Consider the following 19,679-nt stretch of genomic DNA (forward strand, 5'->3'; position numbering starts at 1 on the left):
AAAAAGCTGTATTAGCTTTTCTGTTTTTGGTGTGAATATTTTTACGGGCGTATTTTTTGTAAAAACCGTTCCAGGACAGCTTAATTTTAATTCCGCCACACCATCAGTCAGTTTCAGTTTAGAATATTTTCTGAACTGTGACCCCAAAAACAAAAAGCTTAATAATTTACGGCCATTGCGTTTTCTCGACAGCCTCCTAGGCGGCGGGATTTCTACTTTGTGGAACAATTTACAATATCGTTTGAGTTCAGAATATTTTCTGAACTTCCCCCCACAGACTAGGTACTCCACAACTGACCTGGCGCACCATCCATTCGTGCTCCCATCTCTTTGACATTTGTAGCATTGTAGCGTGCTACCATGTGCTCATGTATAACTTTTATGTGTTTGTTTATTGACGACTGGTTGTGTTTTTTTTATTACAATAAAGGTAAGAAATGATAGCGGTTTAGTGGTGTCTGTGTTGTGGTACTGTATGTGTGCGATTAGTTTTTTTTGCAGTTGAATTTTCGCAGGCAGATGTCGCATTGGAAGCGTTGGTTGGCGCCGTGTCTCTTGCGTTTCGAGAGGATGCTGGAGTAGCTGAAGGTTTTAGCACATGACGTACATTTATACATGGTTAGCTTGGCGTGCTCGCGAAGGTGGGCCTTGTACTCAGCCATTCGGGAGAAGGTTTGGCTCTGACATATCACGCATGTGAGGGGGAGCATCCAGGAGTCGTCTTTAGGGTGCTTCCTGAAGCTGCTTCGAAGAATGTGCTCGATAAGGTGATACTTTAAGTCCCTGCCGCGGTCGAAGCTCTTTTGGCATTTGTTGCATCTCTAAAAATAAGGGTCATATTTTATAAAAACGTTCGGAAGGTCGGGGTTCGATCCCAGGCACGCGCCTCTAACTTTTTAGAGTTATATTAAATATCACTCGCTTTAACGGTGAAAGAAAATATCGAGAGAAAACCTACATGCCTGAGAATTAATATTCTCAAAAAAGTATGAAGTCTGCTAATTCGCACTTGACCAGCGTGGTAGACTATAGCCAACCCCTACTACCCGAGAGGATACCCGTGCTCATTAGTGAGCCGGTGATGGGTTGATGGTGATGCTGATGTGGTTTTCCCTTCCCTGTGGTTATGATTAAATCATTTGCTTCATCAAATGGATTTAAAAAACACATTTTTATAGAGACAGGCACATTATTACTTTAATCTTTATTGATTGAACTCATTAGATACTTAGTCAATTAATAAAACATTCTCAAAAAAAAACTTCAATAACCACAAACACTAAAGAGTAAAAAATAATTTAATTTATTACCCAATGTGTTATTGTAGTTCTATAATAATATTTTTTGGAGCCGGTTTTTCAAAATGACATAAAAAAGCAAACAAAATTACCTTTTTCAAGTCTTAGTAAAATGCAGCAGAAAAATTGGCGCCCCATAATATTTTGTGCTTTTAAAAGGACATCCCTCCAAAGTGACCTATATAAAAAATTACCTTTGTCTTACATTTTTCCCCTTTCTTGGCGTGTAGCAGGAACAATTCATTGCTCGTGGCTTCAGCTATTACAGAATCATGATCTTGCTTGCTCTCATCATAGGGCATGCTGTAGTGTTCAGTAACACCAACCATCTGTGCAGTAACAGAATGCCTACAGAATGAGTACAGAGTCACTGAAGTAGCGCCAGACTAGTTATTGGTACTGAAGCGACATGTATTAAAAATGTTAACAAAATTACCTTTTTCAAGCCTCAGTAAAGCGCAGCAGAAAAATTGGGGCCCCCGTAGTATTTTGTCCTCTAAAAAGGACATCCCACAAAAGTGACCTAGATTAAAAATTACCTTTGTCTTCTTACATTCCTTCCCTTTCGGATCGTTTAGCAGGAAATATCTAAAGCACTTGGCGTCAAATGTTTCTGAATCAACATCTTGCTTGCTCTCCTCATAGGCCGTACTGTATTCTTCGGCACTACCAGAAACAGTAGTTTCGGATTCAGGTTCTTGAGCTAGCACTCCATCGAACTCATGTTTTTCCTTGTGCTTCTTCAACCCTGTTCTCCAAACAAAGTGAGCCTCCTCCAAATGAGCTGTGAAGTGTTTGAATTTTTGATAAGTCTCTGTACAGTACGGGCATTTATGTTTTCTCAGATGTATTTTAATGTGGTTCTGAAGAGTCAATTTGGATGCGAAGACTGTGCGGCATATACTACACTCTACATCCGGGTTGCCGTGGCCGAGGCAGTGTATTTCAAACTTTTCGCAACTATTGAAACTTTTCTTGCATTTGGGGCATAAGAAGCCAACACCGTTGTTAGTAGGCTCGTCTGGCTTTTCCCTCTTAACTTCCATAAGGTGTCTGAATGCTGATATCTGATAGTGTATTTGCTTGCATATCTCACATTGGTATACCTGTTCACACGGGTTGTTAACTGGAAAATATAGAAAATTATACAGTTTGTTCCCCTTGCCAGACACCCTTATATTTAACATAATATTGTTAAACATGCAATAAAAAAGTAGGGTCCCGATAGCACCCTTCGGGTATGGAACCCTAGACTACAACAAAAAATCCACTTACCAACATTACTTCCAGCTTCCGAGGACATCAGTTGCTTGACGGCGACGTTGTTGCTGGGCATATCTACGTATCCCATCTCCTCTCTAGCTCGGTTCTCATCGGCTTTCATTATTTCTTCCGATAATGTGGAGAGGATCAATCCACACTCAAGACGTTCTGGAATCAAAAAGCATAAATAAATAAGTGAAGTTCCGAGATCAGTGTTTCCGGGTATCTTTCAAATAAGACTGAATAAGCACCTTCTAACCAAACGTGTCCCATCTTAGGCCACATCATCACTACTTATCAGGTGTGATTGTAGTCAAGCGTGTGCCTATAGTGAATAAAAAGAAAAAAGTAATTAGTAATTAGTGGACAATGGTTAAAGACGCAGACTGAAATCAGAAAGGTTGGTGGTATAAACCTCACCCGTTAAACTTTTGTTGTACCTACTTCTAGCACAAGCTTTACACTTAGTTGGAGAGGAAAAGGGAATATTGGTTATGATAAACATGGCTAATATTATTTAAAAAAAGATGAAGAAGTGCTAAGATTTCCAGGCATTTTAAAAATATCTTAATCCACAAAGACAGGATTTTTTAATTTAGAGACTAGCACTTGGCTGCAATCAGACCTGGGTGGCAAGTGATGATGCAGCCTAAGATGGAGCGCACTTGACTAGAAGATGACTATTCACTGTTGACTTTTCATCATCAACATCAACCCATTCTATTACAGCACACTCTCAGGATGATTTAGCGAGATTTGGGCCATATTCCATCATGCTGGTCAAGTGCGGATTAGCAGACTCCACTCACCTTTGAGAACATTCAAGAGAACTCTCAGGCATGCAGATTTCCTCACGATGCTTTCCTTCACTGTTAAAGGAAGTGATATTTAATGCTAAAACACAGTCAGAAGTGTTTACCTGGGATCAAACAAATGTGGTATTTACCTGTAGGCAAATGGTATATATATAGCTCTCCTCAGCTTCCATGGCATCACTAACATATGGATTACTAGATTATGTCCGCGACTTCGTCCGCGTGAATTTAGGTTTTAAAAATCCCATACAAACTCTTTGATTTTCCAGGATAAAATGCCTATGTCCGTCCCCGGGATCCAAGCTATCTCTGTACCAAATTTCGACAAAATTGGTTGAACGGATTTGCCGTGAAAGGCTAGCAGACAGACAGACACACTTTCGCATTTATAATATTAGTATGGATATGTTGGATCAATCGACCTTTCAGACTCTGCATCACTAACATATGGATTATATGTTGGATCTATCGACCTTTCAGACTCGGCATCACTAACATATGGATTATATGTTGGATCAATCGACCTTTCAGACTCTGCATCACTAACATATGGATTATATGTTGGATCTATCGACCTTTCAGACTCGGCATCACTAACATATGGATTATATGTTGGATCAATCGACCTTTCAGACTCTGCATCACTAACATATGGATTATATGTTGGATCTATCGACCTTTCAGACTCGGCATCACTAACATAATATGGATTATATGTTGGATCAATCAACCTTTCAGACTCAATGCTATCATTTGAGTATGGTAGCGTGATTTTACCCAAAACATTCTCTGAATCTGATAGATAATCACCATTGTTACTGTTGTCATCGGAACTGTCTATGACTTTAACGTTGCAAAACCCAGAATATACATTCCCACCATTGTTTCCCTCTGTGTCCGCCGACGTAATATTTACGTTAATATATACGTTAACAGTTGGTGCACAGTTGATTTTGAGCGTCGTTAAATGTTGAGGTATGACCAAAATTGCATGGTTAGATTCCGATTCATTGAAGATATCTTCTTCCTCCATTTTGTATAAAGCCTGTGGGAACAAAATTTCGACATTAATCATTTTCGAAATTTACCAAAAACTTATGATTCAGAACAAAAAGGTCTTTAGACGTAGGTAGATAAGGTAAATAGAGAATATATGCGACGCGTTAATCAAAAGCGCGAACTTATGCAAACCATCAAGATGAGACGTCTCATATTATTTTGGGGCACGTGCTTAGGCACGAGAGGCGGTCCTACAACTCATCACAAGAAGAAAAGATAAATAGAACTTTGTACAACGTAAAGATATAATATTTAGAGACGGAATGTAACTTAATTAGCAGAAAAAATGGTCAAAATTTTAAATTTCACTTACGTCGTGCCTCGCTGATGTTTCTCGCCTCGATGGCTAAAAAGAAAGAAACATGGTGGAATGGGTTTTATAAAATTCATCGCTATGTCATTAAAATCACTCAACTACCCTCAAAAATAAGTTATTTTCCTTCGCAAAACATAATCAAACTTCAATTCCAACTCTTATTAATATTTTTGACAACCAGTCTTTACCATAATATAAGCATAATAGGGTGATAATAGGCTCCGAACACGGTCAAGCATGTTTTTCAAATATGTTTTATGACGTTTTGTTTGATCAAGGTCATCAAACACAAGCAAAGAATTTCTAAGAGAAAACGGTGCAAAATCTCCAAAAATCTCTATGGTGCAAACACCATTCAAACAGGTTTGTCAAACAAGGTGTCACTTTATTGACAAGTTTCTTAAAATCTGTGCGTAAAATTTGACAAACATGCTTGATCGTGTGCGGGGCCTCTTGATAAAAGTGGATAAAACATCATTAAAACATAAAGGTACAGTGCGACAAGGCTCTCTTGGCACATGAATGACATTGACAGAGGGGCGCTGTTGGAGAACAAAGGCTTTAGAATACTCAAAACAAGAACAAAGGCGTACTACGTAGTAGTACTTCCAACTTCTTTGCTTCCAACTTCTTTGCAAAGGGGACACTTGACGGCAACGCTTGGCAATGTTAGTTCCGATTTTCGCCACGCGCCAAGATAGCCTTGTCTTGTCGCACTGTACTATACTTTGGTCTGTGGTTACAGTCTATGGCAGTGATTACTGATTACATACCATACTCTTTGGTTGGCGTGCTTTTTCTTTTTGTGTTGTGCTTTCAGGTGGTTTCAGTGTGGTTTCAGTTTTGATTTTTGCTGCGTTTGCTCAATTTATCAAAAAAGTCGTGAATAAATTCTCTTTGAATTTATCATTTAGTTATCACGTATCATTTACTAGTTTCCGCTGCTAAAAAGTTATTTTACCCGATAAAGAAAAATGAGTGTAACCCTTAATCCCGAAGCTCCAGAATTTTTGCCGCCGGAGATTAGTGCGACAATTGAGGTAAGGCGATTTGAGCGTCCTCTTCTTTTACTAAACATACCTACATATTTACACCACAAGTTTTTGTGAATGTGCTTTGTTATAATGCCAATCAGGCCAATCACTATTTTTTAGGGATTGCTATAGAATGTGTATCTACAGTAGATTTTAATTTAACAACACGTTTTGACATTAGCTAATGTCAAATTGTAAAATAATGATACCATATTTAAGATAATAGTGATGTATGTGGTTCAGTTGTGTCATGTAAACCAGACTCAATGAACCAGTTCCTGCTTCTCTATTTTATATTGAGCTCACACAAGCAGAGTAAAGAGTAAATACAAAAAACTAATATCTAATAAAGAACATGTTAGAAGTTTAAGAAAAGGTAGATTAAGGTTGCCAAGAGTAACGAATTATTATGGTAAGAGATCAAGCAGCTACTTAGTACCTAAGATATTCAATAGTGTAGAATGGAGTCAGCGAAGGAGTCCTTAAGAAGAAACTAAAAGAAGTTTTTATTAAGGACTCCTTCGCCAACTGAATACAGTGCAAGTTAATATACATACTTATGAATAATAATAGTTAATCCATTATGACCGCAAACTCACCGATAAACTAATGTGCAGTTTGGCGAGATAGAAATTGTTGTATTATGTGTGCATTATAATAAATAAATTAAAAAAAAACTGGTAAAACTGGAAACGTCAAAAATTCAACTATACTTATTATTCAATGTAATAACCATTCAATTTTAAGCATACCTACCTTTAAAGGATAATAATTTGAGTGTAGCGACATCATATGTAACGCCAATTTCGGGCTTAGCGACTAGTTTTAATATATCATTTATAACATATTCCTAGAAATTCTGAAATAAATCATTTATAACATGTTCCGAGAAATTCTAGAATGAGTCATTTATAACATGTTCCTAGAAGTTCTACAATGAATCAATTATAACATGTTTCTAGAAATTCTAGAATGAATCATAACATGTTCTTAGAAATTCAAGAATAAATCATATTTTATAACATGTTCCTAAAAATTCTGGAATAAATCATTTATAAGATGTTCTTAGAAATCCTAGAATAAATCATTTGTAACATGTTCCTAGAAATTTTGGAATAAATCATTTATAACATGTTCCTAGAAATTCTAGAATAAATCATTTATAGCATGTTCTAGAAAAAGAAATTCCATGCCGATGTTGTGATCAAGTCCACACAAATAAACCTAAAGTTTCATAAAAAATCATAAGGCTGTGATTTAAATATGGGTTGATCTTATGAAACGTGGTGGAGGTGTAGGGTAAGTCATCCGCCCCTCTCCCCCTTTGCCAGAAACACATACTTTTTTTAATGAATTTATTAATATTTATTAAACTGACCTTAGTAAAACATTTAAAATGTCTCTACTCAATAGGGAGAGGGGTAGGGAAAGGGGGTACGTCTATCCCTCAAATATGTAAAAAAAAAACTGTTGTATGGACATACTTGAGTACGTCAGATATTGATAGTATTGATGGTATTTTTAACAATGTACGAATGTGAATTTAATAATTGTTTGCATGATGCGCGTGGTGGGTTAAAAAAAATTAAATCGAGCGCGTCAGATTTTCTAGGGGGTGTTTAGTGAACCCAAAAATAAGATCTCATTCAATAATCTAATGATTTCAATGTGCAAAAAAAATCACTATTTTGAAATACTCGAGCGTGTCACATTAAGATATATTATATGATTCATCTTTATATCCTAGACATGCTGTGTCAACAGGTCAAGAAATAGCATGCAAATAAAAAAGAGTATGTTTTTTAAGTAGAATACTTGTATTTATAAGAAAGTAATTTTAAAAAATGCTATAATTTTTTTAAAATAATTAATTGATTAATGTTTCTAATGTAAATTTAATTGTTTTTTGCAAAGTAGTTTCACCACAAAATAGACACTATATTAATATCATTCATAGTAATTTTTTTTTTTAAATTTATTATTATACCATAATATGCACTGTCCTTACAGGGTAGTCCTAATGCGACAGTGCATTCTAATCTATCTTATACCTATTAACAATTATACTTAAAATAAAAAAAAATTATTTACAACGATAATAACGATTTATAAACTTTAATTCACATAACTTATATTGAAATAACAAAATAAGCCAAAACGTTGGAAATACGTTGTAAATAATATCATGCCACGAACGAGTTTCTGTGATCAGCTGTGATAGCGTCATGGCAACAGAAACCAGAGTGGGGACGGAGTTAGGTAATAGATAGAGAAAGAATGAGAGAGAAATAGAAACGTGGAAAGGGGAATATAGGCATCACGCAGTTGCATGGATTAAACTTTATCGACGAATTTTTGTTACTCAGTCGTCAGATTATATATTTTTCGTTATCCTTGAATTATTTCCTTCGAAATAAAATAAAAAAAGTAGCCACGCTCGAGAACGTCGAGATAACTTTTTTTTCTAAGGTTGTATGTAGCCCTCCCCTTTCTTTACGTCACTCTCAAATTGTCAGATTTGTGGAATGTACACTTTTTAGCACGTAATTAACTCACCCTACCTTAATCTGACGCGCTCGAGAATTTCTGATTTTTTTACTAATCTTTATTCTTATAATGGGGCTCATTTTTAGTGGAGGTACTTAACCGGATACAAAGTGACTCGCACTTGGCAGGTTTTTATTACTTACTACTGGTTCGGAATGCCTTTCATTCCGAGAAGAACCAGCAAGAAACTCGGCGGTTGCTCTTTTCAAAGATTTGATACACAATGTTGAAAAAAAAACCGGCCAAGTGCGAGTCAGGCTCGCGCAATGAGGGTTCCGTACTACAGTCGTATTTTTTCGACATTTTGCAGGATAATTCAAAAACTATGATACATAAAAATAAATAAAAATCTGTTTTAGAATGCACAGGTGAAGACCTTTCATATGATACCCCACTTGATATAGTTATCTTACTTAGAAAATTGAAAATACTAATTATTAGTTCATGTTTTTGTGTGATCTAACCCTAAATTCACGGTTTTCAGATTTTTCCCCAAATGTCAGCTATAAAATCTACCTACCTGCCAAATTTTATGATTCTAGGTCAACGGGAAGTACCCTGTACGTTTCTGGACAGACAGACGGACAGACAGACAGACAGACAACAAAGTGATCTTATAAGGGTTCCGTTTTTCCTCTTGAGGTACGGAACCCTAAAAACCATCACAATTTCATAATATCACAATTCTATGGCTGACTATTTGATTTTTAGAAAGGATTTGTGACAATGAATAAAACTATAAGACTGTCAAACAATCTGCCGGTTGGTGGGGCGTACAAGCAGTACCAATCAGTTACCGACTTCGATGTTGTGGCACAAAGGTTCAGTCATAATATGATGTTCCAGCTGAACAGTATATTTGGGACTGAGCTGCCATCCTTCAAGCTAAAGGAGTAAGTACAAATGGTCATGTATTTTATGTAATTAATACTTTATTTAATTTAATTTTAATATTTAATTTTGTGTAATTAATTAGAACGTAATTAAAGATTTAAAAAATAAGCCAGTGTTTATAAAATCCTCAACCTTTTAACATCCCACTCCATCCCTCCATACCATGCGTGCTTTTTTGCGATATTATTTTTGTCAGCTTTATTAACTTAATTTAAATCATTTTAATCTGCTGTTTTTGGATTAGATAGTTTTTTTAATAACAAACACTCTTACCACAAAAATTAAACAAACATTGGGGCCGATTCTTTAGTACACAATCTCTAAACTAAACGAAATTAACAGGTCTAAATCTATTGCTATCCTTTTCCGCAAGCAACATTATGAAAGGGATAGCAATAGATTTAGACGTGCCATTTTAGTTTAGTTTAGAGATTGTGTACAATGGAATTAGCCACATTGGCACTGATTCCGTTGTCTTTCTAAATAAATTTAGAGTATCTGCATCCTTTTCTTTTTAAAACTGCTAAAAAGGGAACAGAACATGACTTTCACATTTAAAGACTCTAAATTTTAGTGCATAATACAAATTTAATCAGTAGGTTCGCGACTACGCGCTTAAATCACGGGTTTTAACATCTAAAAATTAAATTTAAAACTGTCAAACTGTGTCTGTCCTTTTCATATTACATTAGTAAGAAGAGCATGCGAATACTCTAAAATTAGGTTGTGCCTGTGCACTGATTCTGAAATCAGTACCATTGATAGCACTTCTAGGGCATTTCTATATTAATGGTTCAATGCGTATTTAATTTCAATTTGACAGTTTTTCATACACAAATTGTCTAAACATCAATTTTAGCATGGTCAAAATAGACATTCAAGGTTACATTAATTCGCATAGAGCTGAAAAGGAGATCATTCTAGCTCCATACATTTTTAAAACTGAGGACTCATCACTTCGTGGAAGACAAGCTATTCAAATTCGTGCAACACAATCAGAACAGTCATTAAATCGGTCATAATCAATTATACAGAGTATACGCATTTTTGTATAAATTGTATAACAGAACATATAATGACCCCACAGCTTTTGGGTCATAATAAAAATTGCTTCAGATCATTAGTTCTAGTCCTATCTATCGTTATTTTGTTTCTCAGCACTTTTAGAAATCAATAAAAGGTATAAAAATGAGGAATCATCAAACTTGTATAACTTAGCTGAGAGCAATCCTACAACTTTGGTGCCATATCATCTATTGCTCCAAATGGCTAGATCTGACAATAGGTTTTTTTTGTTGAATCAATGTAACCTTACCCCTATTTTTGAGCTAAATTGACTGGGCTATTTAGTTATCAGTTTAACTTATTTTTGTGGTATCAGAGTACAATTTGAATAATTCAAATTTTATAGTACCTGAAAAAGAAATCTTTAAGTGAATGATTAATGTGTAAATGTATAAGTAAAGCTTGTTTCACTATGGGATAAAAAATATATTTATTTAGTTCTAAAAATTGGTACGAATGTTGGGAACACCAATATTGACCGCTCTAGAGTATAATTTATATCCCGTAGTTAATTTTATTTTGCGTCACGAATAGTACTTAGTATGTATTGTAATGATTAAAATACAAAGTTATTTAATTTATGTAATGCTATTGTTGACATTTGCAAAATTAAATTAATCCATACTTAATATTATAAATGCGAAAGTGTGTCTGTCTGTCTGCTAGCGTTTCACGGTCCGACAGTTTAACCAATTTTGATGGGTACAGAGGTAGCATACTTCCCAGAGACGGACATAGGCTACAATCCCGAAAAATCAGAGTTGAAACTGAAATCCACGTGGATGAAGTTACGGGCATCATCTAGTACTCAATAAATTGTTAAGTAACTGGTGAGTTTTTTTATGTATGCTCATAGATTTCCCCGGGATAGCTGGATCAATTTTGCGAATTTTTTTGCTTGATATTGCGATTTGAATTGGTTTGCGAGATTTGTTAGAGAGTAATAAAAATCTTTGAACCCAACTCCTTAGGATGCTGAGGGAACTGCCCGCCTAAGTTATGGAGATTCTGTTTGCAAAATAAAAGTTATTCAGGAATGGGTTATGGTGAAATAATATTGTAGATAGACTTCATTATTGAACTCCAAGTCCCAACTCCTCAATCCTGTACCACACTCCAAACTGATTTAGGAACTGTTGATGGTGAATTGATATTGTAGTTACCAAGCATTGACTTCATAATTGAACTTAGCTCCTAACTACTGCACCAAGTTAATGTAATACAATAAAAATTCTTCCAAAAAACCGTCTTCCAAAGCTATCTAAATGTAAGAAAATGAAGAAATCAAGCAGGGTTCGTAAAAATCTAATATTCATTTTTTCATACAAAATTTTAGTCTCAGGTGACCAATGAGTCAGTGAATCAGCACGAGCAGCTATATATATACATACATATTATACATTATTTTATTAGCTAAGCGTTTTTCACTTAGTACAATTTTCAGACTTCTATTTACTCCAAGTTGCATAGCGATTGATTTTTGTATGATGAAATGTTAATTCAGGCTGTGCGTTGATGTTATGGATTTTAGTTAAAGAATGTCTCTCAGTTTGGTATGCCTGCTGGCAAAAGCATCCTCTACTCTACAACCTGCCACTTTATGCTTTTATTGATTTGTGTTTATGTTTTGAAATGTGCGTTGATAGATCAGTCAGTTTGTCAGCTTTTAAGGATATATACTCCTTATGCTGATGCTGTGCGTACTGCGAGTGCTATACTACATTCTTGCGCAATTTTTTCCCGATATGTCTCTTGCCCAGGTTTGTTGTTTTAATTTTTTTATGAATAAGTTATATTTTGTTATGAATAATAATAATGTTAAGTAGTAGTTAAGTATTAGTAATAATTATTTAGTATGTATATTATGATAGTTTAGCATGTATGCAAAGGGCTGGTCCACGCATTCCATAGTTTTCCAACTTGTGTTACACGAAGTCGAATGCTTTCGACGTCTCAGCAAATAAAACTATTTGAGTGCGTGGGGTTAGCAATGGGTTGATATTTTACTTTGTTTCGATCAGAAATGATTTTGAATACAACATGGAACGGCTTATTGACGCCAACGACAGTATACTGGATCGAATATACACCAATATTGATTGTGTGAACAAAGGAGTCGAACCTAATCGACAAACTGATAATGCAGTGTTGGGTCCAGGGGGTTACTACAGTCCTAAAATAACTAAAATACAAGTAAGTGAAAGAAAACGTGTGTTGTATCACTTATACAGTAAGCATGTCGGCTGTGTATGAAGTCTGCTTTGCCATGTTGGATTTATCAAACGCACTGTATATAAATATCTCACTAGCAAAATTAAAAAGCACATTTAAAAAGTTTTGTCTAATACTTAGAAACTCACATGTCAGCATCATGCACTTACTAACACACGCTAATATGCACGCAGACATTGTTATCAGAACCTTCCAAGTTCTGACATAGGAGAAGTTCTCCCATTCCTAAAAGAAGACTTGAACATTTTTGTGTTATAGCCCGTTCCCACTTGTCGGCTGTCGGGCCCGGATTTTCATCGGATGTTCCAGTAGTAGAACATTACATTTAACTTAAGCAGACACGTGGAAACGGGCTCTTACTGTTAACTTAACGCTGGCCATAATACACGATTAAGTTTACCGTTAAGTTTATAGCGGACTTGAAGTAAACTTGATGTTTTAGCGTTTAAACCATCGTGAGTGATTTCCATTTTACATTTCTCACACCCGGCTTTACTCACGTGTTTAGTCGACGTTGGCCCAACCCAACTAGTTTTCGAATCCATCCGGGGTCCTTTTTCAAAGAGAGTCAGTTCGCGCACGCGTCGCGGTTGAGACTGCACACCGTGCGCGCTGCTGCCCGTACAGCCGGGGGAGCCGTCACCGTAATCCAGGCAAGCAGAGCTAATAGTGTCATGTCCCACGACTGATGTCATTGTGAGTAAAACCGGGTGTGAGATATGTATAAACTTGATGTTATTTAGGGCCAGCGGAAGTTATTTGTGGCTTTGTTCCTTTGCTCGAAAATACGACTATTTTTTGTCTTCATTTCTTTTATATATTGGGATTTCGGTGAAAATTTGTTAATTTGGCTTACGGTACTAATCACTACCTATATTATGAATGCGAAAGTGTCTTTTTGTTGGTTTGTTTCAATCACGTTGCAGCGAAGCAACGTCACGTAAATATAATATGAGTAGTTTAAGGGCCGGTTGTTTCAAACCATTGGTCTTCGTAAGATACGTTCGTTAAAATTTAACAGACGTAGACGAACTTTAACATCTGTTAATTTAAGTGCGTTGCTTCATTGTACAAAAACTGTTCGTCATTGTTATTTTGGTTGCGAAACTAACCCTAAAAATTAACTTACTTCTCCGTATCCTTTTTTTATTTCATTTTAAGTATATTAAATAATATACATAGTTATTAATATTGCTACTTCGCATTTTAAACACTTTTTCTTTCTTACAAATTCTCTTTCATCTTCAAAAAAACTACCATTAAAAGCTTTGAATTAAATTGATTCCATTATAATTTGTAAATAAAATATTCCGTTTGTAAGAATTATGAAGTTACGAACTGATTTGACGATCACCAATGGCGCCAGCACCGGTTAACGTAAACGTAACTTTTTAACGAACGTTAGCGCTAATAGATGCTGAATCAACGCTTTTTCTTTACTTACGTTCGTTAGCGCCATATTTAAAGGTTACGTGTCCGTCAAAGTTTGTTGAAACAACCGGCCCTTAGTGGTTTTTTGTTGTGCCACACAGCACAATTTGCATCGCTAAAAACGCGAACACATGGTAAGCTAAGATTCAGTCTAAGATAAACAAAGAAAGAAAGAAAAACGCTTTATTTTTTTAAAGCTGTGCCACACATTATCAGTTAAACCTACTGGTTAGGTTATCCCGGCGCCTCTAATACTTGAGCAGTAAAGTCAAAAGACCTCGAGCAGAAGGAGTGCCGGAATAAACTATGTCATGTGTGGCACAACCCGGAAAAAAAGCAACTCAGCATAAATGCTATATGTTTTGCACATATAGCATTTATGCTATAAGATGGAAGCAGGCTAACTTGGAAGGGGAAGTTTTATTAAATCCATACACAGAGAATTCAACTCCTAGAGTACGCATATACAAGGTTTTGCATGAAACAAAATCGTAAAATGTTGGCGGGGGACAAGGGGAATGCTTTTTTGTGATTCGTGGATTTAAAAGTCACGTAATAAAATAATGTGCGGAATGAGGGTACCGAACGGCCGTGGGCCGACTTTTATGCTAAGCAAGTGCCTAAGCTGGCAAGCGGGGGTGTCCGGCTATTAGGCGTCTATAGGTGGAGGTTTATTAAACCCATACCTTCCCCTTACCGGTTTCTATACGGCATCGTACCGGAATGCTAACGATCAGTATCTTATGGTATCTAATCTCAAAATCATTGGCGTGTAATCTCTGTTTCCTGCTTATGTATTTTTTTGTTCTATGTCGCTATGGGCAATAGCCCAAAATAAAGAATAATTACTATTAATACACTATATATATTACTACACTCCGTGGCTAAGCTATCGGGGCTAAATTAATGAGTTAATGGCGCCGATTCTGTTGTCTTTCTCTAAACTAAATTTAGAGTATCTGCATATTTTTGTTTTTAATATTGCTAAAAAGGACAGAACATGAACTTTACATTTAAAGACTCTAAATTTTAGTGCACGCTAATTTAAACATTAGGCTCGCGACAGTCAGCTAAAGTCACGGGATTTGACGTCTCTAAATTAAACTTACAACAGACAAACTGTGTCTGTCCTTTTCATATTACATTAGTAAGAAGAGCATGCGAATACTCTAAAATAGGCTACTTGACAATTTTTTTAAGTTGGTCTTAAATGGTTAATATTTGTCCTATTATATCAAAAAAATTAACACTATATTTTTTTGCGCCCTAAAAACCGTAAAACTTTAATTTAAAAAAATATTTTTCTTAGACAGGTGAAAACACTGTCGGCCATGTTTGGCCGATAGATTATCTGTGCTCTGACGTCATGCATTTGTTGTACAGGGTTATACTGTTGTTTACAAATGCATGACGTCAGAGCACAGATAATCTATCGGCCAAACATGGCCGACAGTGTTTTCACCTGTCTAAGAAAAATATTTTTTTAAATTAAAGTTTTACGGTTTTTAGGGCGCAAAAAAATATAGTGTTAATTTTTTTGATATAATAGGACAAATATTAACCATTTAAGACCAACTTAAAAAAATTGTCAAGTAGCCTATTAGGTTGTGCTCAGTATCAGTACCACTGTCATCTTAGCACGCTAGACTAACGCTTAAAAAATACTCCCTAGCGTGGTCTGCAGCTTCATTAGTTTAAGACCCTATGCGCTAACAACTACTTTCCCTAGTAGGTAGGTACCAATGTTTTACTGTCTTTTCTATTTGTTTTTTATTTCTATTGTAAGCAAAAGTTTAACCACATGTTTTGCACGCCGCACATAAATGGCAAAATGTGAAGATCATCCATGAATGCACCATTATTTACTTTGTTACTCACATTTGGCAAAATAGAAATAAGGAGGAACGGAGGAAACGCCCCGCACAGCGCCCGCGCTAACCCGTTGCGGGCGAACGCGGGTGACGTGCGGGTGTGTGGGGCTTCCCCCTGCCTCATACCCCGATTGGCATCTCGACCTGTCGTATACTATACTTAAGCGCTTTATTCACCATCCATCCCGGCTGTGCGTCAGCTCAAGGCCGCGGTGCTGGATGTAGCATACAGACCATCGTGCGCGCGCATCAAGTCGGAGAGAGAGAGAGACTGACGAGCACTCACGTACGAAACAACCTCTAAATGGTAATATCTGCTCTACAGCAAGTCTATTCACGATCAAGCATGCACGACGCAGGACGACTCTGATGTACGTCCGCGCTATTCACTGTCTATCTGCACGACGCGGGCGGTGGTGGGGGCGCTCGCTGGATGCAAAATTCATCGTGCACATCCAGGAAACAATAAATAATAATTATCACTGTACGTCAAGCCTATTCACGGTATTTTTGCATCGTGCATCGTGCATGGCCTTGGCGGGACGTACAGCAAGATGGATGGTGAATACGGCGCTTTACTATAGTCGACGCATTTTAATCTGAGTCGTCGAGTCATCTGTCTGTTTCGCTCGCACTTACCTACAACCTGTAAGTGCGAGCGAAACAGATAGATAACTCGACGACTCAGTTTAAAATGCGTCGACTATAGCAAGTCGTAAAGAATAAGGGGCACCGCTATTTCAACTAGGGCAACTGTTTCTTGGGTGAGCAGTGCTTTTATGCTTATATAAGCTGCACGGCGCTGCACTTTTCTGCGGCACCGTCCGCGGGGCGACGCGGTCCGCGTGAAACGCAAGTGCTTGTATTAAGAGAAGTCATCCTAGCGCGCTCCAACATTTGTCATACAAATGCTGTTTGGTTCTCGTTATTAGAATATTAACCAATCAAAGTCAATGATGTAGATCCGTTCTACAAACAACAATCTGTGTCTGTGGTTTGACAGATTTCCGTAAAAATGTGTAGTTTCAAAGTTTACACATTTTTAAAGACATTTAGAAAACCATCGACACAGATTTTACTTATTTTCTTCTAGAGCGTGTCCACAAAAATTTCATAGAGACACTTGTATTGGTTCTTCTTGTTGGTTTGGCGGATGTGCAGGGCTTCTTCCAGACCCTGTGTCACGTTGATCGTGCCCATTTTACAGTTCTCCAATACTGATTCCCGCCAGGAACAGCAGTAGCTTCTCGGCCGAGATGATTTTCGCTTCCTCCGGGTACAGTTTGTGTTTCCCTATAGTCGACGCATTTTAAACTGAGTCGTCGAGTTATCTGTCTGTTTCGCTCGCACTTACAAGTCGTAGGTAAGTGCAAGCGAAACAGACAGATAACTCGACGACTCAGTTTAAAATGCGTCGACTATAGGTAAAGACTATGTTAATCCATTCGCGCCTAACATTGACAGATGATGTGATGTGCGTTTCCGCATGCTCTTGACAGAGCCTACACACTGCCGTGAGGTTGTGTATGTGTCTGTTCCAACCACAATGCCCCGTTCCTCGTTCATTTTTAGGGTTCCGTACCTCAAAGGAAAAACGAAACCCTTATAGGATCACTTTGTTGTCTGTCTGTCTGTCAAGAAACCTACAGGGTACTTCCCGTTGACCTAGAATCATGAAATTTGGCAGGTAGGTAGATCTTATAGCTGACATTTGGGGGAAAATCTGAAAACCGTGAATTTGTGGTTACATCACACAAAACAATTAAATTGTGGTCATGAACTAATAATTAGTATTTTCAATTTTCTAAGTAAGATAACTATATCAAGTGGGGTATCATATGAAAGGTCTTCACCTGTGCATTCTTAAACAGATTTTTATTTATTTTTATGTATCATACTTTTTGAATTATCCTGCAAAATGTCGAAAAACTACGACTGTAGTACGGAACCCTCATTGCGCGAGCCTGACTCGCACTTGGCCGGTTTTTCCTGCATTGAAAAAGTAATTCTCCTCACACCATTTTTCAATGGATTTGAGTGCTCTCTGTATAAGGTACAAAAGAGCACTTTCGCAGTTTCCTATCACGGTGACCACCAGGTTATCGGCGTATTGGTGGGAGTTGATGCGGAGTTCACCCAACTTATATAGTAGTCAGGCAACCCCTTGTCGTGTGAACTTCAGATGAGGTGTCGTTTAGCTTGAGCCTGGTTATACAGTTTGAAAGCATCGCTTTCACTCATCTAATGGTGGTGGGGTCTTTGATTGGTTCGTATTCAAACGAGAATCAAATTAAGTTTGTTTGGAGTGCGCTACGAATAAACTCCTCTTAATTGGAGGGGAAATGTTTGCAATGCTAAGGGCTTTTGCAAACGTGATTTGCTTATGCGTCCAAAGTAAGAATAGGAAAGCCAATGACCTCTCTGTCAATTGTCAGTGTAAAATTACGTTTTGCACGGAAAATACTTTGTATGAATAAATAATTATTATTAAATTACTATTTATTAATTACGTAATATTAAATCCTAATTCTACAAAATCCATTGCAAATATTATTATTATAAATGCGAAAGTGTGTTTGTTTGTTGGTTTGTCCTTCAATCACGTCGTAACGGTAAAACGGATTGGCGTGATTTTTTGCATGTGTATAGATAAAGACCTGGAGAGTGACAGAGGGTACTTTTTAAACCGGAAAATCAAAGAGTTCCCACGGGATTTTTAAAAAACCTAATTCCACGCGAACGAAGTCGCGGGAATCAGCTAGTTGAAAATATATTTAATCTAAATATTTATCCTATTAAGAAATAATACTATGTAGTCATATCCTCCATCGCGCAGAAATTCCTATTCTTATTTCGGACGCGTTATATGTCGACATTTGAATATGCTAATACTAAATTGTTTCCCATTTCAGATGGATGGAAGGACTTTCACGGCCGCCAGAAACATAACTCGGCCGCAATTATTTTTCAAAGACCGCATCGACAACACCTCTGCGGTGTGGGTGCCTAAAATAACGGAAAAGCCTAACAATATCAAACCATTGGCTTTAGAAGCAGTATATGATGAACACGGGAATCATATTGGGTGAGCAGTTTTGTATTTTTTTTATAGAGATAGCGACCAAACGAGCAGGCGGGTCACCTGATGTTAAGTGATTACCGCCGCCCATAAACATTTACAGCACCAGAGGAACCGCCGATGTGTTGCCGGCCTTTTAGGAATTTGTTGGTCCTATTTACTTGGAATTATTATTAGACTAACAATGGTACTGATTCTGAGCACAATCAAATTTTAGAGTATTCGCATCCTCTTCTTACTAATGTAATATAAAAAGGACAGACACAGTTTGACAGTGTTTAGTTTTAAATTTAATTTTTAGCTGTTAAATCCCTTGATTTAAACGCACAGTCGCGAGCCTATTGTTTAAATTTGTAGCGTGCACTAAAATTTAGTTTTTAAATGTAAAGTTCATGTTCTATCCCTTTTTAGTATTGTTAAAAAGAAAAGGATGCAGATACTCTAAATTTGGTTTAGAGAAAGACAACGGAATCGGTGCCAATGTTGACTATATCATAATGTTATTTATATCATATTCTAGGTTCAAACATCCATACCTAGTAGAGCTATCCAATTTTACTCCAAGGCCGGAATGGCTTGCGCCTGCTGGAGCGCCTACCATGCCACCTCCAGTGGAGCAAACCAAAATAACTATGGTTTCTACTGAAGAACAGTTAGACGAACTATTAAAACACCTGCGATCCGTTGAAGAGATCGGTGTAGATTTAGAACATCATTCCTACCGATCTTACCAAGGTATTATTTTTTGTTATTATGCACACAATACACATATTTC

At 36.9% G+C, this 19,679-nt stretch overlaps 2 protein-coding genes across 12 annotated transcripts in view; one reads left to right on the top strand and one right to left on the bottom strand.

Moving 5' to 3' along the window:
- Nucleotides 1-350: 350 nt before the first annotated feature.
- LOC117995278 (zinc finger protein 883-like) lies at nt 351-5,028 on the bottom strand. Its single transcript, XM_069508840.1, has 6 exons — nt 4,940-5,028; nt 4,749-4,781; nt 4,187-4,421; nt 2,574-2,729; nt 1,838-2,424; nt 351-821 (listed from the first exon to the last, which is right to left on the bottom strand). The coding sequence occupies exons 1-6, from the start codon at nt 4,988-4,990 to the stop codon at nt 486-488; spliced, it is 1,398 nt and encodes a 465-aa protein (XP_069364941.1). The 5' UTR covers nt 4,991-5,028; the 3' UTR covers nt 351-485.
- A 533-nt stretch (nt 5,029-5,561) lies between these two features.
- Nucleotides 5,562-19,679, top strand: part of Rrp6 (exosome component Rrp6) — a 260,688-nt gene continuing 246,570 nt past the window's right edge. For 10 of the 11 annotated variants that reach the window (XR_011238425.1, XR_011238426.1, XM_069508645.1 and 7 more), the window contains exons 1-5: nt 5,562-5,791; nt 9,044-9,225; nt 12,313-12,484; nt 18,738-18,910; nt 19,425-19,639. Coding sequence is in view for 9 of the 11 variants with exons in the window: in XM_069508645.1 (XP_069364746.1) it covers nt 5,726-5,791; nt 9,044-9,225; nt 12,313-12,484; nt 18,738-18,910; nt 19,425-19,639 (808 nt within the window). In the remaining 2 variants the exon portion in view is untranslated. The remainder of the gene's footprint in view (nt 5,792-9,043; nt 9,226-12,312; nt 12,485-18,737; nt 18,911-19,424; nt 19,640-19,679) is intronic. The other variant, XM_069508647.1, reaches the window with a different exon arrangement.

The sequence above is a fragment of the Maniola hyperantus genome, chromosome Z (assembly GCF_902806685.2).
Source record: "Maniola hyperantus chromosome Z, iAphHyp1.2, whole genome shotgun sequence".
NCBI lineage: Eukaryota > Metazoa > Arthropoda > Insecta > Lepidoptera > Nymphalidae > Maniola > Maniola hyperantus.